A 26,878-nucleotide genomic window follows, 5' to 3' on the forward strand; every position below is an offset into this window, starting at 1 on the left:
GGTTTGGCTTATTCGGTAGCCGGATTTTTCTACTCAATTAGTTGGTGGTCAGCCGGCTTGTTTTCCTCCTACGCGGCTTTCTCACTCTGATTGTCGGGAGTTTTAAAAAGGTGGAAATGGAGATGGCGAGGCTGATGGAGGTTAAGGTGGAGTAGAAGAGAGAGGCGACGAGGCTTCACCCAATTCACACCTGACTCTAACGATAAAAACATGCCTCGAGATAACTCACCACCGACAACTTTTCACTATCTTTACAGGTAGCGAATTTATTTTATTTATACGTGTTAATATAAATGTTACACGATTAAAGATTTAGGTTACTTTTTATCGGCTTTTTCTCTTTAATAAAAAATTATCAAGCCGGTTTAATCATGTTTCAATTTAAATTGATTTTTTTTAAGGAGATTCCCGCGAAGTAGTCAAATTTTTAAAACTTAAATAATTAATAAAAAAAAAAAAAACAGAAACTTTCCCGAATATTTAATCAAATAATGAGGTTTAAAAAATGTAATTTTTACATGTAGCTAAATGGTTAAGAATTTAATGCAATTAACAATTTAAAAAAAATTTTATTTTCATTGAAATCGATTGAAACAATAAAAAAGTAGTTTTTTTTTTTTTTTTTTTTTTTTTTTTTTTGATTAAAAAGTTTGAAGATTATTGAAGGAACAAATAAATATAATAATAGTAGGATATACTCGTAGTTATATGAAATCTGTCTTTGTTGTTCCTTGGTCGACCTTTTCTCTATCAGTGATTAGTCGGTAGACTCTCCATTGGATAATCAATCACAATTGTGTCTATTTAGACTGGCTGTAAGCTTATTGTGCACCAGTTATTTAATTCAGGAGGCTATTAGAGTTGACTGGTCATCCAGTTGATCTTTAGTTATTTGAAAATTATAATTAACTCTACGGAGATCTTAATTTATTCATTTCGTATCGGAAGTCCTTTTTTTTTTTTAATAATAATAAATAATTGTAAATTATAAAATTAAGTGAATGAAAATAAAATTTTTTAGAGCTTTTATGTGGAAAGTCAAAAAAATTAGATTACAATGAGTATTATCCAGATATCACCCAGTATAATCCAGATTACAATGAGTATAATCTAAATATCACCCAGTATAATCCATATTACAATGAGTATAATCCAGATATCACCCAGTGTCATCTTGTTCTTTCCGTGTACATCCATTTTGATATATTTTTCATATATATATATATATATATATATATATATATATATATATATATATATATATATATATATATATATATATATATATATATATATATATATATATATATATATATATATATATATATATATATATATATATATATATATATAAAATATGAAAAATTGATGTGGGTACTCAAATGAAAGCTCTTAATGAGTGTAACATCGAGATGAGCTTATATCTTTAAAAATGTCAATATTTAAGAAAGTACAGTGCAATTTTACAAAATTAATTATTTAATAAATCAAAATTTTTTTTATTTATAGTTAACAAGTCACAGCAGTCTGCAAGGGTGCTGTTTATTGTTATTATCATTAATTTAACTTTTAATAATAATAATAACAATTTAAAAAAAAGAGAAGTCATGATGTAAAAAACCGAAGTAGCTTCCGAAAGTATTAAATCGAGTTAATGACACGCAATTGGGACAGAGGTAATTTATTTGGGTCTTAAACGATCGAATTGGCTGGTAAAATTGGTATCTAATCCTAGAATTATGTGTCCAGGAGATAATGTAGGCATGTGTGGGTGACCCGAATGGAGAATTGAGAAGCAACATTTATGGATAGGAGTGGTACAGCCCTGGAGAATAGAAGGCTGAAATGAAAAAAATAAACAAGGTAAGGTACAATATAAACCCAAAGTAAGAAGTTAAATAAAGCAAAAAGAGTAGTGTGGAGTAGAGTGTAGCGAAGAAATAAAAGAGGGGCAGACGCTGGTAACAAAGATCCATCGGGACCGGTTTCGTGTTCGGACCCCCTTTTTTACATTCTCGATAGGAAGCCCCGTGGAGACTTGGGTGTGAAAACCGACACCCACCCACTTGTTATTTTGTCAAACACGAGGCTCGAAATTATAGGAATCATCGGTAAGCTTGACGAGTCAGCGAGTAGAGATACATCCAAATTACCCGTATTCCCGCTTCTCTTCCTTGTCTCTCCCTCTTCCTCCCCAATTGTACTTCAGAACAATGATAATTATTATTATTGTAGCAATAATGATAATGTAGTCGGTGATGCTGTTAGCTTTATAACCCTCAATTAAATATTGTGGACAGTTCGCCTATAAACGCTACTGCTAACTTTTTTGCTGGGCTTTGTTCATTTCTTCTTTTTTTTTTTTAAACAACAGTAAGACAGATAAATTAATTTTATTCTAATTATTTTTAACGAGTTTTGGAAATAATACATAATCTATATTATTAAGAGGATAAGCAAAATTTTGTGGCTAGTGTGATACATAATTAAGAAATGACTTAGTATCTTGAGAACTATTGACATTTTTAAAGATATAGGCTCATCCCGATATTATACTTATCAAGACCTTTCATTTGAGTATCCACATCAATTTTTCATATATTTTATATATTTATATATTTTATATATATATGTATATATGAAAAATATATGAAAATGCCATGTGGGTACTCAAATGAAAGCTCTTAATGAGTATAACATCGGGATGAGCTCATATCTTTAAAAATGTCAATAATTAAGAAATTAAATTGTATTTTGTCAAATATTTACATTTCTAAAGATATAAGCTTACCCCGACTACAAGGTTGCTATTGATTTAGGAGTATTAATTTAATAACATGATAAAAACGTTATCTATCTATTTTTGAAAAAAGAAAATAATAAAATTCTTATTTATCTTATCAATCATTTAATTAGAAATTAATAACAAATAAAATTGCGCTTCAGTTTCTTAAATAGATTTCGTCTTATTGGGCAATTTTAAGCGGTTCAAAATAATTTTTGTCTTTATAATTGTTAAATCTTAAAATGATATCTAAAATTATTTTACTACTAGTAATTATTACAATTTTTGAAATAAGTGTGACAAAAAGTAAAATAGCAAACGAAAAATATAATATATCAAAAATTGAACATGATGAAGTCGGAACGTGCAGACTTTACGGTTTTGTGAGTAACTATATTTTATAATTTTTTTATTTTTAATATTTGAGAAATATTATATCTTTCAGTGCCTAAGTAACGAGGACTGTTGTTCGAATTTATGCAGAAAACAAAATATTTATCATTCATTATTCATGCCTATTTGTCAAATCGATGAATATCGATTTAATAATAGCTTTTGACTACTTCGCGGGAATTTTCTTAATTTAAAAAAAAATTTCTGGAATAAAAATTAATTTTTTTTTGCGAAGCAAAAAAAAAAATAAAATAATTTTTTTTTTTTTTTTTATGATCTTGAAGTAATGTTCGGTTATTTTCTCAATTCTCAATAATATGTATAGGTATATGTATGTATATACATATAAAGATAAATATATATTGTGGGGAAGAATAATTGAAAAAGCAATCGAAGGCGAATCGAATCCCGAAGAAAATCTGCTACACCGCATCACCGCATGGGTTAACCGCAGGCATCACTCACAGCAGATTGCACGTGCACCGCTGAATTTAACAACCCGAGACGTGGTTCTACAGAATAAAACAAAACAAAACAAGAACAAGAACAAGATAAGATTGCCGGAGACCGCTCAAGTAACTCTAAGCAACAAAAGAAGCTGCAAAAAGGCGCGAAAGTATTTCTCGAATACCGTGACCATGAAATCAACCTCTTCTCAGCTCTGCTAGTCCCTTTTTGTCTCCGATCCGATACGAAGCATTCTTCTGGTACTTTTTTTGCAGAACCCCAAATTTATTCCTTTTTTCTGCTTGGTACCAGTTTTCGCTGCGCATGAGTTACGTACAAATTTTACCCAAAATAATTTATTTTATCTAACACCAAATCGGTGAAGTCCTATCAGTGATAGATCTCTTGGGCTGGAACCAACTACTATCCTAATATCTTTACTAAGTGATAATTATGTTTTTAAAAAATCAGAAATGAATAAAAAACCAAAAATTGCTCATAATGGTGATTTTCGCAAAAACAAAGAATTTGAAGCTTCGGTGCACTATGAAAAAAAAATCGCAGCGCTTTGAATTTTTCAGGGATTTTAGGGGACACTTGGAGGTTGAAAAATTACTGACGATATCCTTTGTTCATCCATTTTATCCAAAGTTATATCGAGTTATCCAAATATCCTTAATTATGCGAATTTTTGTCGTTTTTTCAGTTAAAGTTTTCAATTCAAAAAAAATTTTTTTGACAAAAGCTATTCAAGGTATCTTATAGAGAATATTGTGTAGTTTTTAAAACCGTTCTTCGATTTCCTATACGATCATTATTTCCAGAGTTATTGATTGTCAAAGTGAAAAAGTACTTTTTTGCTTTGACTGACGATAACTCCGCGGCAAATCATCGTACAGGCTTTTTGATTACGTCAAATTGAAGGGCATTAAATTTTCTAAAAAAGCTTTTCAGCGAAACAATGGAAAAAAAAATTTTTGAAGCCTGTAGACCTTTTTACAGACGAGAAAAAATTTGGAAAATTTTTTTTTTTGTAGTTTTCTTAGGATTTCTCCAGACACGAACATGATAAAAAATTTTCATGGTCACGTCTGAAAAGTAGACATTTGGAGCTACAATTTGCTATTTTTTCTTTGGCTGTACGATCATTTTCCTCGGAGTTACAGCTTGTTGAAAATCACCCAAAAATTTCAATTTTTTTTTTTTTAATCTCTTAATTTTTGTGACTAGTGTATCTTGTGAAATATTGACATTTTTGAAGATATAAGCTCGTCCTGATGTTACACTCATCGAGACCTTTCATTTGAGTACCCACATTAATTTTTCATATATTTTATATATTTATATATTTTATATATATGTATATATGTAAAATATATAAAAAATGAATGTGGGTACTCAAATGAAAGCCCTTGATGAGTGTAACCTCAGGATGAGCTTATATCTTTAAAAATATCAATAATTAAAAAAGTACAGTGCAATTTAACAAAAATCATTATTTAATAGCAAATTTTATTTATTTATAGTTTACAAGTCATTGCAGTCACGTAGTGACTGCAAGGTTGCTAGTTATTATTATTATCATTATTAATAATAATAATAATATCAAAAACTTATATAAATATTTAATAAATGCAAAGCGATTAAACACCGAATAGTTTTCCCATTGAATAGTCCAGACTAAACAATCTACATGCTTAACAGTATTAAACTATTATAATAACATTAAATATAGCAGTTGATATTTATTAGCGACCACCAACTGGACAATTCCTCCGCCGCATTCTCAGGTGACTTAAACTTTAAATAAAGCGTTCGTTTTATGAGAACAACTGGTGTGTATATATATATATATATATATATATATATATATATATATATATATATATATATATATACGCCTTATAGAATCCGAGTGTATGTAAGTGTAAGTGCACTAAAAAAAAAAAAAAAAAAAAAAAAAAAAAAAAAAAGCATACACGCGGCAAAAGCCTTTCATTTCTCTCCTGTCTCCTGTCTTCTTGTACAGCAATATGTAGACTGCTATATATGTTATTTATTCGAGCACAAACTGGTAACTGGTGTGCATGGTGTGCCTGGTGTGTGCGAACCCCAGTAGCGTACAATTTACAATGTATAGTATAGAAGAATCGGTCGTATAAATTTATATTAAACTCGATACTTGTGCTAACAAATAATGGGGGGGGGGGAAGTTGGGTCGGAACCGGGACCGAGAACGGTGGATAGAACAGGATTCTCTTGGATAGGAGATAGCTTGATATTATATTACACTTATTTTGCTTTCTACCAATCCAGTCCAGTTGCCAATTGGTACTTTCTTGGTATGGTATTAAACCTGCATGCTATGCTACTCCAGCTAAAGTTGGTGTTGTCTTGATCTTGCACGAACGGCTTTACCATACCGGGAGGCTTTAACCCTCCATATTTATCGCTTTCTACTTATACGGCTGGCTGATGTTGAGCAAAGAATTTTTTTAACCCTCGACAATTCTCTTTCTTGGATTTCTTCTTTTGGAATTATTAATTGTATCCGGATAATTACGTACTTACCTCTATAATACTATTTTGTGATATAAGGTCGTAATTAGTTCTTGTATGGCAGCTAGGTCGTTGCTATTTCTTCTTTTATTTTTTTTTTTTTTAATTATTTTTCTAGCTGTTTCAAGTAATTAAAATTTTTCAATTACATTTTTATTTTAATTTAAAGAAGAAATTATTTAAAATTTTTTTATTTTATCAGAAATTTTTAGTTTGAAAAATTATTTATTTTTATTACTAGCAACCTTTTTATTTTTAAATGAAGAAATTTAAAATAAACAAAAATATTAAGTCAAATTATTATTAATAATTATTGAGAATTAATTAAAAAGAAATAATGATATTTAAAATCATTAATTCGTTAAAAACAAAATAAATTGTGAATTTTGATCAAAATTGAAAATTTTTAATTCAAGAAATACCACTAAAACTCTAGATCTAATTATTCCATAATTTAAGGTGAAATTTTATTAAATTAAACCTATTTATCTAAGATATTAATTAGATTTATTGATTTAGAGTAAAAAAAAATTTTTGGTAAACGTTAAAATTAATTTTTTGAAAAAATTTTCAAAGAATATAATTGAATATTAAATATTAATTAAAACGTTTACCTCAAAATTCGTAGTAAGAAAAATTATTTTTGAAAATTATTTATTAATTTAAGATAAGACAGTTTATTGGTTTATTTATCGGTCTTCTTAGCTTTAGTGGATGCCTGTTGTGCTCTGATTACTTTCACGACAATTTTCTGTTCCTCGATAAGGAAGGCACGGACGATCCTGAAACAATAATTTATCAATAAGTTTATTTTAAAATTATAGAAAAATTTTTTTTATTTATTGAAGAAAAATTTGACAATTAGGATGTGAAAAATTCTAACAAACATTAATAAAAAAATTGTACTATGTTGAAAACTAATAATTAATTTTCTAAACTTAAAAAAAAATTTTTTTACACTAATTTTAATAAATTATTTGGTAAAAAAGTCAAAAAGTGTTAAACGAAGTCTAATTTTATCATCATCATCATAATAATTTAAATTATCATTTAAAAAAAACACTTTACCTTTCTTTGACACATTTGTGGCACAAGACACCTCCGTAGACGCGTTTTACTGTCTTCTTACGTTTGCACATACGTGACCGCTCCATTGGTCTGGCTGGTTGGATACCTCTGAGCTTGTCATGACATTGACCACACCTCGGGATCTTCTTGGGCTTCTTCAGGTATTGGTAGACCAATTTGCCACCAGGTGTACGCACACTAAAGTCAAAATTAATTAATAAGACATCAAAGTTTTACAAACTCCAAAAAAAAAAAAATGAAAGAAAATAATTAAAATTAAATTAAAAAAAAAAAAAAAATAGAAATAATTAAAATTAACTATGAACTAATATTTTAAATATTTTAACGATTATAAAAAAATAAATTCACATCACTGACACGTGCAAAAACATCCGACCATAACCTCAAAAATAAATCATTAAAAATCCAGATAAAAAATTTTGACGTAAAAAAAAAGTTGTGAAAATTTTATAAAATTAATAAATTATCTAAAGATGAAATTAAAAAAAAAAATACATACATGCGTCTCCTGTTGCTTTTGGTATTGTACGACAATCGTCGTCTTAAAACCAGGCGTTGGACCATTTTCAATCTGAAATAATAAATATAAAATTAAGAAACAATCACAATAAATAATTGGTTTAAAAAATTAAAAAAATGTCTAATTTATTTTTTGCAGGGTAATTTTTTTAATAATAAATGGATTGGAACAAACAAATCAGATTTTATCGGATTTAGAAAATATAAATTATATTCACCGACGCTTGTTTGCACGGAAAAGGGTCTGAGAGAAAAGAATTCGAGGCACATACTATTCTTGTATCGCAGCGCCATCTAAGAAGAAATAAAAATTGTGGGTAAGTTAGAAAGTTTTTGAATTGAGTGTTGGTATTATCAGCGACAGGTGGCGCTTGAAGATTAAAGTCAGATAGTTATGCTTATAAGGTTTGAAAATTAGTTTAATTTTATTTAGTTTGGTGATAGTGACGTTAGCTGTCAGCTGTCAGTTTTATAAAATTTTTTTAATAATTAATTAGAATAAAAACAAGTGTTCTGATTTTAAAAAGTGAGTTTGTTAGTTTTTATCAGTCGAATTGTTTGTAACACTGAAGTTGACAGACATTTTGTTAAAATTTTATCATGAAAATCATGATACTGAAGTTAGCCGTCAGCTGTTGATTTTAGAAATTTTTTTATTAAATCAATTACAAGAAAAAAATGCTTTTAAGAATTTTTACGTGTAATTTTTATTAATTTTCTCATGTGGAACTTTTTAATTAAATTTTTTTATAATAATTTAATTGCTAAAATAAATTTTTAATATCTGTCAACTTTAGTGTCGTTGAAAATTAATTTAGCGAATGTCATTAAATTTAGCTGTTAACAATTTTTTTAATTTTCGTTAAAAAATAAATTTTAGCAAAAAAAAATTATTTAAAAAATGGACTTGTAGAAATTTAAATAAATTAAAAATGCAATTTTTTAAAAATAATTTTTTTGTTACAGAAAATAAAAAAAATTGTCAAAATTTAATAAATTTGAGATGACATTAAAGTTAGCAATCATTTGATTATTTTTTAGTTTTTTTTTTTTGACATAAATTTGTTCCAAAAAAAAATTTTTATTTTTATTTTTTTTAATTTCTACATGTCAATTTTTTTTAATAATTTTTTCTTACGACAATTTAATTGTCAGAAAAATTCTTAAAAATATCAAATATCTGCTAAATTAATTGTATTAATTTTCATACAAAAAAAAAAAAAAAAAGACACTGAAGTTAGCAGACGTCTAAAAATTTTTAATTTTTTTTTTATAATTAAATTACTAAAAAAATTGCACTTATAGTTTTTCAAATTTTTTACATGTGAAAATTTTTTTTTTTAATTATTTAAGTAAAATTAAAAAAAAAATTTCTAAAAATTTTGAAATGTCAGCTAAATTAATTTCCATCCAAAAAAGGTGAATAAAAAAATAAGAGGTCATAAAATTATAATAAAAAAAAAAAAAAAAAAACAAATAAATTTACATCGTATAAGGTATGTTATTTATTATATTTTATGTACATTCATCTGACAACACCATAGGAAAAAAGTATCTTTCAAACACATTTCAGAATTGCTTGCGTTTTAACTCCCCCACTCGTCTTAAGACTATTTGTTTGTTTATAATTAATTATTTACTTTATTCATTTATTTATTTATTACTTTATTTTGTTCGTTTGTCTTATAATTTATTATTTCTGGCATTAATTTAATTATGGTACAATAAAGAGTGGCATTTATTAAGTGAACAAAAAAAAGTATGAGCTGTTTGTAAGTATTACGGGACGGTACCTGTTTGTTCGTTTCATATCTCGTTAATAATCTTCACTATCATCTTCATAATATTCCTCAATATTATCTCCTTCAATATTATCATTATCATATCAAGCAATATCAATTCAAAATTCATTTACGAAGCAGGTACTTTGGCAAAGTTCGCTGTAATTATTCGTTAATTCGGCAAATTAATTAGACCGCGAAACTTAATTTTTTAAAATAATTTTACAAGTCTGAAATGTTTGCCTCTCTCTTATTTAAACAAACCATTTTTTTTAATTATTAAATAAATAAATAATTGAGGCGTAAGGAATTAAGTAACGTGTGTACAATAAATCATTCTTATTTTTCCATTCAAAGCCTTCGACATTTCTTCATTTTTTTTTTTTTTTTTTTTTTTTGATTTAATCTTCAATATAATTTCATTATTTGAATTAAAAATTATTTTTGACTATGCATACTTGCCATTTATATTAATTTATATAATTTATAAAATTTTCATTTCTTCTTTTTATTACAATTAAACGAAAAAAAAACTTTACGTTAAACGTAAAGCTTACAAATTTTATAATTATTGAAAGTTTTATTTATTTATTTATTTTATTTTATTTTTATTAATAAAACTTTCAATTATAATTATATACATCTTTGAATCAGGCTTTCGAATATATTTTTTAAATAAATTTTTTATTAAACGGACAGTACGGATTCGAGATCATGGTACTCGTTTTAATTATCTCTACGATTGTATTCTTCGTTATTAAAAACACTTTTTTATTAATACGAACATTTAGGAAGATTGCGCTAATTCCTAATTTAATTTTTATTTTTTTTTTTAACATTTTCTATAAAATTTGAAGAGTATTTCACTTATTGCTTTGTCAATTATTACTTTTTTCTTGACAATCGCTCAAATTTTCGGTGAGGAAACCACTTTTATAATTAAAAATAATAATAAATAATAATAATAATTATAATAAATATTTAATCAAAATTTAAATTTATGATATGTTCTTTTAGAACACCCTACGCTTTAGATTTAGTGCAAAAGTACGCAGTTATTTATTTCTTGTCTTAAAATAATTAAAATAAATAAAATTTAACAAAAACAAAGAAAAAAAAATTTTTTTTAAATTTACCCCGACGAGATTCGAACCCCGTTCCGCTCGAACAACAATTACCAAGCGTACTTTTGCACCGTGAAGAAGGAAACAATGTACAAACAAGAGTCAGCAGACGCCAGAGGGCAGTTTAATTTAATTTTAATTTGTTTAATGATCTTGTTTGAAGGTTACGTTGATACAAGAAATAAATACAAACACTCGAATCTTAGACTTAGAGGTTGGCACGGAAACACTTCCACTTGCGAATGCTAAAGCAATTTTACAATAAAAAATATTAATAATAATAATTATAACTATTTAAGTTTACTCTCACACATGGATCACAGATTACACGCACTCCATCTTTCATCTCTGAAAGCGTTCAATTAAGCTTTTACAATTAATTAAGAATTACATATATTCATATATTCATATATTTTTATTTTTATTTATATATATTTATTTAGATTTATATACTTTTTATATATATTTATAATAGAGTATTTAGGTCGCCGAATAGTTTCCAAGACTTTAGGCTCGTGGTTTTCGCTCACCGATTTATTACAGTTTTAAATATTTTATATTTCTTCCTTGTTTTAAATTTTCTTCACAAAATACGGTTAATTTTTTTTTTTTAATTTTCTTCAATAAAAATTGCACAAAATTCATTGTTTTATAAAATATTTCATTAATTTTCAGAGTTAATTTAAGGTTAAACAAAGAAGAAAAAATTTAAAACAAAGTTAAAATTTTAGTCTTCTGAAAAACAATAAATGGAAGAACAAGTTCATTAAAAAATTTTTAAACATTTCTTCTTTGTTCGAAGTTATTTTCACAAAATTTCTTCTTATAAAAGACATTTAATTTAAATTTTGAGGTTAAACAAAGATGAAATAGATTTAGAACAAACTAAGTTATTTTTTTTTAACAAGAAGAAATTGTTAACTTCATTTATAATCTTAAAAATGTTAAACAATCTTACCAAAAAGTACTATTGTTTCTTCGTAACCTCAAAAGATACAAAGTATCACATTGTTTGTATCAATTATTTTTAGTCATACAAAGAAACAATTTAGAATAAAAACAAAACTTTGTTTCATAAAAAAAATGTTAGCTTTGTTTATAACCTCAAAAATTTCTTTAATTTTGTACCAAAAATTAAGATTGTATTTTTTTAACTTCACAAAATGCAAAAATTGTTTTTGGCAAAGAAGAATATTATTAGAATTGAAGAAATAATTAATTTTGTAATAAAAGTGAAGAACTAAATGACAATTTTTGGGATTAACCTTCTTATGATCTTCTTTTGTAAATTTATTTTTCGGGGATTCCCTTGCAGTGCTGCCATCTTACGGTCAAATTGATAACTACCACACAATATTTAAAACTGTAATACCGACGCTTAACCTCAAATTTGAGCAATTGTATTCTAACTTATTTATTTTATTTTCTTAATGACTTAAAGACTGTTAGGTCTCAACTCCTCGGTTTTTAATATCTTGTCGTGAAATACACCTTCAACAATAAAAAAAATGAATAAAATGTTTATAAAATAGATAAGAACCAAGTAGCCAAAAAGCCATCGAAGTAGAAAAGACTTAATCTGACAAATGAGGCAGTGATTGCTTTGTTTATTTATTTCTTCTTTTAAATATTTAAAAACCAATCATTAAATATTTATATTTTATTTAAATACTTTTCTGGTTCCTGGACTTGGCTCAGCCAAGGTGGAATGTCATCATCTTCATCTTCTTTAATCATTAATAATAATATTAATATTTATAATAATAAAATAATAATAATTAATAATAATAAAAATCAAATGTTTGTTTCAGATTGGAGGATCAGACGAGAAAGCCCTGGGAGGTGGCGGACATCTGGGCTCTCAGGGCGGTCACACTGTTCATTATCTTCTTCTGGTGCCCGACGAGGGTGATCCCGAGAGCCGTCAGCTCCTGGACAGTCACTCTGGCGGCAGCTTCCAGGGTGGTCACTCCGGCTCGCTCGAAACTCTCCAAGTACCGGGACATCTTTATGGAAGCCAGCCACTCCGACACTGACGTCAGCTGGGTCAGGTCGATCGCGTCCGGGGCCAGTGGATTTGCTCCCCTGTGAATCCGATTTTAATTAAAGAATGATCGCCGATATCTTCACTGGAACCTGGGATAAGGGCTCGAGGGTCAAGGTAACTAATTTTAGTTAGGTCAGGGGTTCACTTTTTTTGTAAGTAATATTTTTTTTTATTATTTTAGACAATTTTTTTAAGTTTTTTTCTATAAATAATTTTTTTAATAAATTTTTTAAACAATAAAACTTTAATAAATTTTTTATCAAACTAAAAAGTCAAACGCGCTTTTTTAAAAATGTTTAATAAATGATTAAAAAATCAATTTTTTTAATCAAATCTTAGAAAAAAAATTTTAGATCATTTTTATTAAGTTAAAGAAAAAATTATTAAATTTTAGTAAAATTATAAAAAAATTTTTTTTAATTAAAAAAAAAAACTGTTTAATTATTTTAAAAAATTATTTATTTTAAATTCTTAATTTTAAATTAAATTTCACTAAAAATTTAAATAGCGCGCGCCTTAATTTTAATCAATAATGAATCGTTGCCCTTTTTTTGCGAGTTTCGAGCTATAACTAATTTTTAAAGACTTTCCTACATTTTAATTTAGATGATAAAATTATTTATTAAAAAAAAAAAAAAATTATGTAACTGAGAACGAAGTTTGAGGTTAGTGCAACGAGCAAAGAGTGTGTGCTCACACACGAGGCGCAGAATTTTTCTTCTCTCAGTTAATTAAAAAATTCAAAATTTATATAATTATTCATAACTTTTTGAGATAAAATAAATAAAAAAAAAAAATTAATAGAAATTCTCTATAAAATTTTCGCAAAAAAGTGAAAACCTGACACCAATAATATAAAGGAAGTATATATACAATAAATAAAAGGTCAGTGAGGTAACTCCTATATCTAAAGATTCATTTAAATTATTTATTGATCAGGTTCATATCAGGATTATAATTAATGAATGAATAAAAAAAAAAATAAACAAACATCAAGTCTTTAGGATATGTATAAAATATTTACATACGAGAAACCAATAGATTTCTCTCTAGCATATTATTATTTACACTATAATAAGGAAGAGAATTTAAACATGGTTCTTAATAATTAACAATAAAAATCCATCAATTAAATATACAATAAATATTCAAATTTACAGTTTAGGTTTAACCTAGTACTAGTTCGACAATGTCGTATTTGCCACAATAACTAAATCATAATAATAATAATAATTTATAAAAATTAAAACAACTAAAATACATTAAGCTAACGAAAGTGCGTATGAAGCAAGCAGTGCTTAAATAATACAGGGTAGGGTCAAGCATTTCTATAAAAAACTCAAATATCAAAACCTTAAGAAGCAAAAAAATGTTTAAAAATTAACAATAAATAAATAAAAAATTTTTTTTTTATTTTTTTGCTTCTTACATTCAGACTTGGGTTCATTTAAACACAAAAAAAAATAAAAAAACGATAAACAAAAGTTAATTAATAATAAATGACAACGAATAATGTCAGTTGGTAGTTTTTGTAAAAACCCAGGTCTCTTGTTATTTTTACCTTTGTCTGAAATTCACGGTGGTAGCTGATGTGGCGGGTGGAGGTGGGGGTGGTGCACCCCTTTCTCTGATTCTGATAATTGTTAGTACATTTGTTAGTGCAGTAAACACTATTATTATTATTATTATTATTATTATTATGGTTTTCTTTTTCTCTCTTTTTATCATTTTTTATTTTTGTATGTCCGTTAATATATTTTACCACTGCTTTATGGTTCAGTTAAATAATTTACACTTTTTTTTTTTTTATTATGATTAATTTTTTATCGTCGCCATTAAATTATTTCTTAGAGAAATTATACTTTTTATTATCAACGTGAGTTGAGGGAGAGAGCTGTGCGTGTCCGAGTGTTGTGTTAGTTTCCAGTAAAACAAATATTTAACTGATAATAATAACAATAATAATTAAACATAAATTATAACAATGTGTTTAAATAAATTAGTTAAGCGCATTACGGTTTAATTTTGATGTTCCCATGATGCTGTTTAATTTAAACTCTGTCCGGGTATAATAAATGCATAATTGCTTTTGTCTTTATACCCGGGTTTAATATCTCATGTAGAAAAATACTATTACTAATATAATATAATATAATATGATAAAACGCTCTGGCGTATACTTTAAGAGAAGTCTTTTTTTAATAAGTCAATAAATATTTTATTTTTATATTTTTTTTATAGATACTTGAAGACGTTTTATACAATTTTTCAGTTAAAAAAAAAAAAAAAAAAAAAAAAAAACAAACTCTGGCCAGGAATCGAACCCTGCGCGCTCTGGGTAGATATAAAGCGGCGTTCGCGCACGGCTAACTTGGAAATTTTCGGTGCGAGTAAATTGAATTTTAAAAGCTTCTAATTAATCTTGAGGGCATTAGGAACAATATTAAGTGAGTTTTAGAAGTGATTTTTGATATTTAGAAGAGTAATAAATAGTTAAAGTATTTTTTGGGGTTAAAACTTAAATTTTTGTAGCACAGATAAAAATGTCGCATTTTATGATCATTGACTTTTTTTTAAGTATTGAATTTATGGAAAATTGAGGGTGTAAATTTAAAAAAATTAATTTTCCGGTGAAAATAATTTAGTGTTTTTTTTTTTTTTTTTATCCCAATTTCAACTCACATTTTTACACGAGAATTACGCAATATGTTACGAAAAAAAGTTTAAATATGACCGGCGGACTAAAAACGTTGTACTATAATTTTTATTTATAGCGCAAACTAAAAATCGCTGTAAGTAAAAATTATTACCCTGCGAGATATAACCTAGTCCACTTACCATAGCAGTTTTTACTAAGTAAGAAATAACTAAAAAAAAATTTTTGCATTCTTATAACTTTTCATCACAAAATGCGACATTTTATTAGTAATTATGGTGATTAACAGAAAAAGTTAAGATTTTTATAACAATTTGTTACTTACTTTGTGGTGAGTGAATTTACTGAGAAATAAGGAAGAAATTACATTGTTTTTGTAAAGAGGTGTGTGAAAAATTATAAAATCGTGAATGAAGATGAAATTTTTTAGAATTATTACGGGGAAAATATGAAACGCAAAAAAGGCGGGAAATTATTATAATTTTTTAAACTTTTTGAGGATAGTTTATTAATTAATTGAGCCGTTAAATAAAGTACAGTATAAAATGAAGGATATCAAGTGATAATAATAACGAAATGGGATAATTAAATCGATAAAAGTTTAATGTAAGCTTTTATTATTTCTCGCTCGTAAGAAGACTAATAATTAAAGTATCACTCGTAAATAAAAATAATTTAATAATTATAACCGAGCAGTGACCTTTTGTTTAATTTATATTTTTTGGTAAATAAAAAAAAGGGATGATTTTATTTGAAATAAAACCGAGTTGGATAATATCAATTAGATTAATTATCGATTTAAAATGGATAATGTATAAAGAAGATTAGTTGATCGGATAAATTTAGTTGTTAGAATCAAAGTTTATCAAACACCAAGGATAAAACGTCTTCAATATAAGTTATAGTTTTGATCTAGTTAAAATTTATCTTTAATTAATAATTAATATTTATTTAATGTGTCACTAAACACACATACTTGTTATATATTCGTTGATTTAATTGCTTCTACAAACTTACTAACAATAAAACCTTTTCAATATAAACTTGCTATTCTTCTCGATTAATCTACTGACTACTAATAAATATATTCGCTTTTATCGTAATAATAATAATAATAATAATAATAATAATAATAATAATAATAATAATAATAATAATAATAATAATAATAATAATAATAATAATTTATAATTTATAATTATAATATTCATATTCATAATAATAATTATAATCGTCATAATAGTAATAATAATAATAATAATAATAATAATAATAGATATTAATCTTTAATCAATAATTAATCTATTGCTTATAAAAAAGATATATCGTCGCGGCGCGTCGATCGCTGTAGGAAATCTTGATGTACAAAAGTGGCTTTAAAAAATTAAAATTTATAGCAATCGGTTGTTCGATTGCAGTGTATGGTCGGTTGTGGCGGTTTGAGCATGGCAGTTAAATAAATTCTTATATTTTTTATATGTTTGTATGTATGTATGACGAATGTTTGTTAATAACTAATTCTGGGAAAAAAATCATATATCATCATCATATACATTATAATCAATCTATATAATTTTTTTTTTTAATAGCTTTATAAGTTGCCTTTTATGATTGTCCAATATTATTTTATATGTCATATATACTCATAGATACCACATATGTGATCATATAGTGTCAAATATAGTTCAAATGTGGACATATGAACTTCATTTGTAAACAATTAAGTCTTTTATAATTTGATACAGCTTTGAATGATCATATAAGCTTCATATATGGTCATATATACTTCATATGAGATCATATAGTAATTCATATGCTCCATATATGAAAAATTAAGTCTTTTATTATTTGATATAGCTTTATATGATCATATATGGCCATATGTGATCATATAGTGTCACATATTCTTTGTATGTAAAAAATTAAGTCTTTTATGATAAAATTTAGTTATATATGACCATAAATGATCATATATTCATCGCATATGGTCATATGTGATCACATATAATATAATAGGTATCACATATAATTTTTATGTGAAAAATAAAGTCTTTTATACTTGGATAGATCTTTATATGATTATATATGTTCATATACGGCTATATGTGATCATATATGGTCACAGATGATCATATAACGTCACATATATTTAGTATGTGAAAAATTAAATCTTTTATAATTGGATATACTTTTAATATGATCACATATGTTTATATATGGTCATATGTGAACATATATGGTCACATATGATCATATACTGTCACATATAGTTAATATGTGAAAAATTAAGTCTTTTGTTAGTAATATAACTTCATATGACCACAAGTGGTCATATATGCATCACATATACTCCATATATGATCACATATGGACAAAAACATGATATACGACGATTGATGACAGATAATTGATTTCCCAGAACGGATTTAAAACTAAACGCCGATTTGTGTACAGTACAGTAGTGAAGTGACTGATAACTATAAAACATAATTAAAAAAAAAAGTAACACAACTATCAGCCAAAATGGGAAAAAGGAACCCAATTGGGATAAGTTAATGGTGACTGATGTGGTAATGCGTGTGTTGCTGCATGTGTGTGATAGTGTAGACTACGTCCGGCTCCCGCTGGCATTACTGGAACGGCAATCGTTGCTGATGATTGGGCCTGGTGGCCCCCAGATACATCAACAAATTGTCCTGGACCTTGGACTAAACCAGAATTCATCGATTGGCTTGTCACGTAATAAGGGTTGTGTGCTGGCGGCCTCACACTGTTGTTGATGAACAGTCGTCATGTTGCAGTTGGCGATGATGTAGTATCAATTGACCCATTCCAAATAGTCACAGTTGGTTGACGTAGTTGCGGTCGCAGTTGAAGACGGGTACCAAAGACACCACAAAACCAAAACCACAAAGAATTAGCCCAGAAAAAGGACAGGATAAGCAAATTTTTTGTTTTTTCATTCTTTCTTTTTTTATTCTTTTGTGCTTTAATTTTGCCAGATTTTTTTTTTTTTTTAATAAGTTTTATTCTTTTTCTTTTTGTCAGGAGATTCAGGACCGGGACAAATAATAAGCGCTAAGCGACAAAAGCTAAAGTAAAATTAAGCAACGCGGTTTTTTATTACTTTGCTTTTTTATTATTCAATTTACTGTGATTAAAATAAATAAAAAAAAGTTGACGAATAACGTCCATAAATTAATTTTGCTCGAGAATTTTTTTGTTAAAAAATTTTTTTTTTTGTAAAAAGGTTATGTTTTTTTTTTTTTTTTATACAAAAATCATTAAATAACTGTGAAAAATATAAAGAAAATTTTTTCTTCTCAAAAAAAATTTAAAATATATTTCTTCGTCTTATATCATCATCACAAAAAATAATCATAATTTTAATAATTAAAAATCCTTAACAAAAATTTCAATTATTTCTTCTTAAAAAAAAAAAATTTTAAATATTCTTCGTCCAATAAAAAAAATATTTCTTCTCTGAACAAAAACATAACCTTTTTCGTTAAAAAATAAAATAAAAAAAAAAGTAGTGAAAGAAGAAAAAAGTAAGAGTGTGATTGTCCAGTGTCCGTTTCCAGTAATGCCAATCAGGTTTTAAAAGTGTTATCCAGTAAAACACTCGCACATGTATTTGCCTCCATCAATAGACAACATATACCTATATAGACATATGAGCACATATGTATATATAAATATATCCAAATTTTTTTGGACTTCAGCATCTCAAGTGTCTGATATAGACAGAAGCCCAGTTACAGAGAGTAGTTACATACAAGTAGTCTTCATTGTATAAACCATGAAGACATATAGATATCAATCAATACACAGCGGTAATAACAATAACATTAACAATAACAATAATAATAACAATAATAATAATAAAAAATACAGAGAGATGCACACACAGAGTAGACAGTAACTGATTTGTTTTAAATCCGGTGAAAAACAATGTGTACTATAATAATAAGCATTAGGATTAAGCGCGCTGAGAAAATTAATTTATGGACACGATCACCGCGGCATGCTGTTATTATTATTTTTAATAAGTATACTTTATAATAATAATACGTATAATTATTTTTTTTTCTTAAAATGGTGAAGCCTGCTCGGTAAAAAAAGCTTTCGTATTTATCGACATTGTCTGTCCCTAATTAATTAGGTATATAGTATAATAACATACTATACCAAATGTGTAATGTGAGACAAATTGTTTCTCTTCCTAACCTCTTTCTTCCTCAATTGTAACTTATTTTAATAATTTGTTAATTAATGGGTGATTAATTAATTAATGAAGATGATGCTGAAATCAGCAGACATTTTTATTTAATTATTTTAATGAAGATAATTTGTTAAAAAATATTTAAAATTTTAGAAAAGATATCTGCTGAGTGCAGAGTCATCTTCTGAAGTTTAATAATTAATTTTTTAATTAATATGATTGATAGAGGGAGTTGGTTACCTGTTCTGAGCGATTTTCCTGAGCGTGTCCGGACTCCTGATGAGTTTATCCAGCGTCTGCGTAAGGTTGGCGAAGGTAGGTCGGTGTGTACGTTCCTTCTGCCAGCAGTCAAGCATCAGCTGATAAATAGCCTCCGGACAATCCATAGGTGCCGGCAATCTGTAGCCCTTCTCGATGGATTTTATCACATCTTGATTGGACCAGTTCCAGTATGGTCGCTCTCCGTATGACATTACTTCCCAGCACACAATGCCCATGCTCCACACGTCTGATGCACTCGTGAATTTTCTGAATGCTATCGCTTCTGGAGCTGTCCATCGGACTGGTATTTTTCCTCCCTGGAAAGAAGAAATATTTAAGGTAAGGATCATTATCGCTTTTTTATACGGCTAGTTATTGTGCTTTACTTTCATGCATGCTACAAGGTTTTTTACGTTCAGATGTTGGATGTTATTTATTTTTTGTAGATTCAACGGTAGGATAGAGAAATCATTATTTTCAATTGAAAAAATTAGTTTTTGATGATTTTTATTTTGAAAAATTTATTTTTGAGCAAAATAATATTGATAGTTTAAAAGCTTGAGAAATTCTGCGTAAAATGAGATATCGCGCGACTTGATTCGCCGCAGGTCGATTTTTGATTAATCGATTAATGAAATATTAATGCCGTTAATTTGATGAAAGAGTGATAATTAATATGGGTTGTTTGGGTTCATTTTACGCGGAATTTTATGATCTAGGTCGTGGAATACCTAATTTTAAAAATGAACAATTTTATTTTTTTGTTAATAACCAAAAAAAGTAAATTTGTCGGAAAAATTTCTCTAACCAGTATTTGACTCCAAATTTCTGAAAAACAATACACTTTATAAAAAAGTATATTCTTCCTCAGTGAATAACATTAATAATCAACAACCATTACCATACTAACCCGTGTAGTGTAGGCTCCTTCCGTGGCACTCTCGATCTCGCGACTGAGCCCAAAGTCGGCGATTTTGCAAACCAGGGCGGCGTTGACGAGGACGTTCCTGGCTGCTAGGTCTCGGTGGACGTAGTTCATTTCAGCTAGATACTGCATTCCGCTGGCGATGCCCCTGAGCATCCCTACCAGCTGGAGGACCTGGAATTTGCCATCGTTGGCACGTAGAAAAGTGTCTAGGCTACCGTTCTCCATGAACTCGGTGATGATCATCACCGGATTACTCTTAGTCACTACGCCTTGAAGGAATATCACATTGGGGTGCTCGAACTGGCCCATTATCGAGGCTTCTGTCAGGAAATCGTTCCGGGCCTTGTCAGCCGAGCCGGGTTTCAGGGTTTTTATGGCCACGTCTATCTCTGCGCGGCCGTCGGGTGGTAGCTTCAATTTTCCGCGACACACATCGCCGAATTCTCCGCCACCTAGATTATTTTGATCTGTTATTACGGTAATTATAATCTACCACTAGGTCGGATATTACAAATTATAAATTCTAAATTTCTGTATTCGTAACATGCAATATTTCATTTCTGGATGGTAGGTTCATCCTTAACGCCCAAATTCAATAGAACAGAATAGAACGGAAGGTGATAACGGAATACCCGAATATAAATATTGTAATTACTCACCAATTATTGCTTCGATCGTTATGTAACCAGCGTCTATTTCACGTGCAAATTCACGTACCGCTTGATTAGGATCTTCGTATGTATGTGGATCAACGTAACTTCGTGCACTAGTGCCACTGGCGTTACCTGCCCCGGCGGTAACACCCACTGCAGGCGTGAATAGTGGCGTAGTCACTGCAACGTCACCAAAACAGAGTCATTATATTAACACTTGGGTCCGCTGGTTTTATATTACGATTTATCATCTTTATTCATTATCTTTAGTCAGTATTTATCAATTTTTGGCCACATTTGCACCAACACACTCACTCAATTTTTTTTGATTCAATATTCTTCTTTAAATCTCTTTTTTGAGACCGATATAATCCCAAAATTTAATATATATAATTTATTTCTTCACGATTTTTTTGAAGAATATTGATTCAATGACAATTATATCTTAATAGTGGATGCAGGAAAACATGCGCTCATTCACCCAACTATTTTTGAAGAACATTAACAAGCTGATTAATAAGCCGATGGATTTTTTGGGCTCATTTATATATAAAAAAAAAAAAAAAAAAAAAATTACCGGAGCCGGGGACCGAACCTCGATTTTTTATATCAATAGTTTCGTCAAGCAAATTATTTTTAATTTAAATAATTACTGTGAAAAATAAAAATTTTGGGAGCTATTATAACAAAAAATTTGATAAAAAATTGATATTTTTTATTATTAGAAGACTTTTTTAATAAAACTTGCTATAAATTAAAGAAAATAATTGATATAAGTGATAAAAAATGAAAAATATTCAACATACTGTTAAATTCTCAATATTTCTAAACATTAAATTCAAAAATTCCCGCCTATTTTGACGGAAAATACGTTATAAGGTAAACTTACGCCATCTCTTGGTACTCGGGTGAACTTTTAAACCAAAAAATAAACTATAGTTAGAATTAAGGATCTAGGGAACTAAAAATGTAAACTAAAATAATATTTCGAAGGGAATTAGGACTTACGCGAGGACTTGCTCTTGTTATTGGTATGAGTTGTCACAATCGGTGAACTGTCCATTTTGCAGTGCACTGTGAACAACACAATAACCAACAAACTGATTCACAAAAACAGCAACTAAAATATCTTAAAACATTCAAGCTAAAAATATCTTTTGAGTAGCAAATAAAAAAAAAAAAAATAAAATAAAGTAAGCATGCGAAAAAAAAAAACCATGCATCCTTAAACCGATTTAGCCGTGAAATGAAAATTTGTGCACTAGAAAATGGCTAGCGGTCGTCTTGACAACTCAGTTCTCAAGATGGCGGCTACCAGGAGAAAGATGCATAAAAAAAATTAGGAGGTGGAGAAGACTTACTGTAGGTCACAACTAGTCCTGTAGCGATTGTGTATAACGTTATATATTCATAGGTTATAATTGTTTGTTTATATTTGGTTGGTTGGTTTGGTTTTTGGTAGCAGGTTGGATTAGGGAAATCGCACATGAAAAGAAAGAATTTAAGAAAATTTTGTTAGATTATTATTAGCCAAATTGTTGCGTTGTTTTTCATCAACTTTTCTTATATTGAGGTTATGTTTGAAAAAATTTTCAAAGGTGATGAAAAACATTGGGAATATTCATATCTAGTTGTAATTTTGAGTTTTTAGATCGTTTTATTTATAAATTTTTTTTTATTTCATGTCTGGGCCCATAACCTGTTGCAATTTAAAATTTCGCGGTAAATTAAGTAAAATTCAATTTATTTCAACAATTTTTAAGTAAAATTAACCGTGTTCAAGTAAAATTAATTGTGTTCAAAAAATTCCCATAATTCCTTCATAAAGTATCGATTAATTCCTCTGAAACATTCACGAGATTCCAATGACGACAGTTTGAAAAATTTATTAAATAAAACGACCTACATAATAATAATAATAATAATAAAAAAAATATATATGTATATACAATTTACATATACAAGGGAGAAAAGGTATGTAAATATATATTTATATCAAGACCACACATTGCAGGTCAAGGGGGGGGGGTTAAGTTACCTTGCGCTCAGTGACACAACACGGGCAATTATATTTAAATATTGATAATGGAGGGTTCAATATACATTGTAATTAAGTAACAAAAGTGAGTATTGGTATTATTATTAATAATAATAATTATATTAGTGTATAACAAATGAATAACGAACGTACCTTCGCCATTTCTGTATTCAAGAGTGTCGCAATCGCTGGGCTGTTTCTTGTTGCATTCATCAGAGGCTCTGCTGTGCATCGAAAAAATAAAAAAACAATATATCAGTCACGTATTGGAATTTAAACGAGTTTGAGAATGGGAATGATGAACAAGTTGGGAAGAAATAATACTGAAGTATAATTTAAAGGTTAATAGAGATGTTAAGTGTCTGAGGAGGACGGAACTGGAATTTAAGTTAAGGTTAAGGTGTTGAGGTATTTTTAAGTAGCTTTCTATCATATATATATATATATATATATATATATATATATATATATATATATATATATATATATATATATACACAACTTAATAAATATTTATTTATTGGAGCTTCCAGATTTATTATGACGCTTATTACCTTCTGAGAAAGAGGACAGTCATGATAATTATTATCACGAGCAAGACCACCACTGCGACTATAGCGCCAGCGATTATGCGCACCTGCATGTTGTCGTCATCACCGACATAGTCTGCAAACAATCAACACATTATTGGCAACATAAACAAACCAACAAATTAAATAAAATGTTCGAGTATCACTGATTTTATTTATTGCGCTGTTTGTTTTACTTAAACTCTACCAGTTTGACTCTGTATGTTATAAATATATAAGGTTAGTATTGATGTGTTTGTTTTTTTTTTAGGTTATTTATTTAGCTTGTTTTCATTTCATTGAATTTTATTTTGTTTTGGATAAATTTATTGACTACTTGTGACTACTGACAGGATCGTTTATCGTTTCTCACCTAGTCCCATTGCATGGTTCGTCTTTTTGTAGATCACTGGTGTGTATTCGCCCCATCCGCGGGTCGTTTTAGCTCGCACCTGGATCGCGTAATCGGTTGCTGGGCGCAAACCTTTGAATGTTGCTGATAAATCGTGTGTTTGCACTATCGTTGCATTTATTGCGTCGTCAAATCGGGGATATACTTTTACTGTAATCAATATTTTTTTTTTAGTTTTTTCAGATAGAGGTTATGGCGGTCGGAAAAAGGTGATCCGGGTTTTGAAGTTGGAAGAAATGAAATTGAGGTGAGTTTTTTTTTTCATAAAAATTTTTTAAAATTTTAAATTGCAAAAATCCGAAATTTTTTTTTTATGATTAACAAAAAAATAAAGTTGTTTATTTTTGAAAATTAAGTATACCGCGACCTGGATAATGAAACCCCGAGTAGAATGAACCCAAACAACCTATATTAATTATCACTCTATCATCAAATTAATGGCATTAATATTTTATTAATCAATTAATCAAAAATCGACCTGCGGCGGATCAAGTCGTGCGACGGCTTGTTTTACGCGGAATTTCAAGGGCATTTAAAGTAACTATATTATTTGACTCAATATCAATTAGAACGGAAGTTAATTAACGATTAAACAGCCAATAAATAATTCTTTAATTTGTTAATAATTAAATTCTTGTCGGATTGATTTTAATAACTAAATAAGTTTCCAATGACAGCAACAAATCTACGACGTGTGAATTGCAGACAATAAAAAACATATAGAGTGTGTATAAATAATAAAAATAGAGGTAAAATTAATGCAAGAGCAGTAATAATGTGGAACTTAATTGAAGTAGTAATTAAAAAATGTTAATGCACCTTCATAACGTTCAACAATATCACTCTCGCCTAATTCAGTAATGGGAGCATCCCAACTGATGCTGAGCTCGGAACTCTTGACGCTAGTAATCCTAACATTGCTGACGAGACTCGGTACACTTGCCTCGGTTGTCACGGTAATATCTACATACTCAGAACGGCCCGCCATTGGTGATACACCATTCTCGGCAAACACTTGAAACCGATAAGTCGTAACTGCATTTAATCCGGTGATGGTGATCTTCGTGTCGTTGAAGATTTCCTAGTTTTTAATTAATTATTCATTAAAAAAATGTAACAGTAATTAATTAAATTTCATGCATCGCTGGTTGATTATTATTTTAATGATCTAATTTACTTACAGTATTGGGAATATACTTGACTCCGGTGCTGCAGGCGTCGCAGACAACTCTGTAAGTGGTATCAAGTCTTCCTCCCTGTTGATAAGGCGCATTCCAGGATAAAATTACCGTCGATTGATCCACGAAATTCACTGTCAAGTTCTGCGGGGCTGATGGTGGCTCTGAAGATAAGAAAAAGGTAAGATTTCATGTAATCTTAAAAACTAAAGTAAATTTCCCGTATAAAATATCCCTAGCTTCTACAATCGTTTTTTTGACGATCAACAAAAAAATAAAGTCGTTTATTTTTGAAAATTAGGTATACCGCGACCTAGATAATGAAAGCTCGAGTAAAATGATCCCAAACAACCCATATTAATTATCACTCTATCATCAAATTAATGGCATTAATATTTAATTAATTAATTAATCAAAAATCGACCTGCGGCGGATCAAGTCGCGCGACGGCTCATTTTACACAGAATTTTGACAGCTTTCAAGCTACCCACTTAATTTGACTCAATATCGCTTGGAATAAAAGTTAATTAACGATTAATAACGAATAATGTGAACTTACGCGTGCATGGCATTATTCTCGGGTCTTTTGGAGCCCTGAAGTATCCGACGTCGCATCGGCACTCGACGAATCCATAATCGGGAGCAGTGCTATGTGCAGGACACTTCTCACACGTATGAGGGCCAGCCTCGTGCTTAAACTTGCCAATAGGACACTCAGTGCACTGTTGCTTCTCGACATCGGCTTGATAACCGGGTTTGCAGTGGCATCCTCCAGATGGCAAGTACCACTTTCCGTCTCCCTTGCAGAGGAAAGTTGGTTGGTCTATTTCCACGGCATTTGCAACGCACGTGCCAATAGTTTGCTCTATCAGGGCAACTTCACGGCCAGTTGGCGTTGCCGGGAAGTGGGCAAAGTTTACAGACACCTCTGGACAACTTATGTAGTAGACTTTTATTGCCAGGATGGATATACAAGCCCCCTGGTCCCGGAATGCAAAGTACACTCCTTTCTTAGTCACTGGTATTGATTTAACTTCGGTGTTTATTATAACTTCGGTGTTTGTGTTGAATCTTCCCTCGCCCGCGGCTATGCGACCTGTCATTTATATTTATTAGTTTACAGATAAAGGTACTTATTTACTTATTTATTTATTTACTGCTTTGTATTTAATGCCGGTTACCGAAAAGGAATTTAAACTTTTCAACAAATTCTC

At 28.8% G+C, this 26,878-nt stretch overlaps 4 protein-coding genes across 31 annotated transcripts in view; 2 read left to right on the forward strand and 2 right to left on the reverse strand.

Moving 5' to 3' along the window:
* Positions 1 to 12,647, forward strand: part of LOC141532847 (uncharacterized) — a 17,653-nt gene extending 5,006 nt beyond the window's left edge. For 11 of the 16 annotated variants that reach the window (XR_012480139.1, XR_012480138.1, XR_012480141.1 and 8 more), the window contains 5 exons: positions 2 to 257; positions 1,510 to 1,676; positions 1,750 to 1,863; positions 7,932 to 8,109; positions 12,509 to 12,647. The gene's annotated coding sequence lies outside the window, so the exon portion shown is untranslated. Of the gene's footprint in view, position 1; positions 258 to 1,509; positions 1,677 to 1,749; positions 1,864 to 3,230; positions 3,366 to 3,462; positions 4,134 to 7,931; positions 8,110 to 12,508 lie in introns of those variants that run through there. The other 5 variants (XM_074251404.1, XM_074251400.1, XM_074251402.1 and 2 more) reach the window with 5 other exon arrangements.
* Positions 6,822 to 8,082, reverse strand: LOC141532846 (large ribosomal subunit protein eL34). Its single transcript, XM_074251398.1, has 4 exons — positions 8,011 to 8,082; positions 7,773 to 7,844; positions 7,253 to 7,450; positions 6,822 to 6,966 (listed from the first exon to the last, which is right to left on the reverse strand). The coding sequence occupies exons 2-4, from the start codon at positions 7,835 to 7,837 to the stop codon at positions 6,870 to 6,872; spliced, it is 360 nt and encodes a 119-aa protein (XP_074107499.1). The 5' UTR covers positions 7,838 to 7,844; positions 8,011 to 8,082; the 3' UTR covers positions 6,822 to 6,869.
* Eph (Eph receptor tyrosine kinase) overlaps positions 9,274 to 26,878 on the reverse strand; it is a 92,191-nt gene continuing 74,586 nt past the window's right edge. The window contains exons 6-17 of one of the 11 annotated variants that reach the window (XM_074251383.1): positions 26,224 to 26,760; positions 25,668 to 25,828; positions 25,306 to 25,567; positions 24,448 to 24,636; positions 24,060 to 24,171; positions 23,659 to 23,729; positions 22,829 to 22,846; positions 22,476 to 22,541; positions 21,474 to 21,647; positions 20,788 to 21,266; positions 19,866 to 20,203; positions 9,274 to 12,782 (exon numbers count right to left, since the gene is read on the reverse strand). In XM_074251383.1, the coding sequence (XP_074107484.1) occupies positions 12,518 to 12,782; positions 19,866 to 20,203; positions 20,788 to 21,266; positions 21,474 to 21,647; positions 22,476 to 22,541; positions 22,829 to 22,846; positions 23,659 to 23,729; positions 24,060 to 24,171; positions 24,448 to 24,636; positions 25,306 to 25,567; positions 25,668 to 25,828; positions 26,224 to 26,760 (2,672 nt within the window). In that variant the 3' untranslated portion in view covers positions 9,274 to 12,517. Of the gene's footprint in view, positions 12,783 to 16,152; positions 18,171 to 19,865; positions 20,204 to 20,787; positions 21,267 to 21,473; positions 21,648 to 22,475; positions 22,542 to 22,828; positions 22,847 to 23,658; positions 23,730 to 24,059; positions 24,172 to 24,447; positions 24,637 to 25,305; positions 25,568 to 25,667; positions 25,829 to 26,223; positions 26,761 to 26,878 lie in introns of those variants that run through there. The other 10 variants (XM_074251384.1, XM_074251385.1, XM_074251392.1 and 7 more) reach the window with 10 other exon arrangements.
* LOC141532849 (uncharacterized) overlaps positions 20,089 to 26,878 on the forward strand; it is a 95,353-nt gene continuing 88,563 nt past the window's right edge. Inside the window, exons 1-6 of one of the 3 annotated variants that reach the window (XM_074251408.1) lie at positions 20,101 to 20,225; positions 23,482 to 23,590; positions 23,681 to 23,913; positions 24,032 to 24,314; positions 24,661 to 24,733; positions 25,670 to 25,845. The gene's annotated coding sequence lies outside the window, so the exon portion shown is untranslated. Of the gene's footprint in view, positions 20,226 to 23,481; positions 23,591 to 23,680; positions 23,914 to 24,031; positions 24,315 to 24,660; positions 24,734 to 25,669; positions 25,846 to 26,878 lie in introns of all 3 variants that reach the window. The other 2 variants (XM_074251409.1, XM_074251412.1) reach the window with 2 other exon arrangements.

The sequence above is a fragment of the Cotesia typhae genome, unplaced genomic scaffold (genome assembly GCF_013202065.1).
Source record: "Cotesia typhae breed Kobodo isofemale line unplaced genomic scaffold, CoteBio_Ctyphae contig_69, whole genome shotgun sequence".
Taxonomy (NCBI): Eukaryota; Metazoa; Arthropoda; class Insecta; order Hymenoptera; family Braconidae; genus Cotesia; species Cotesia typhae.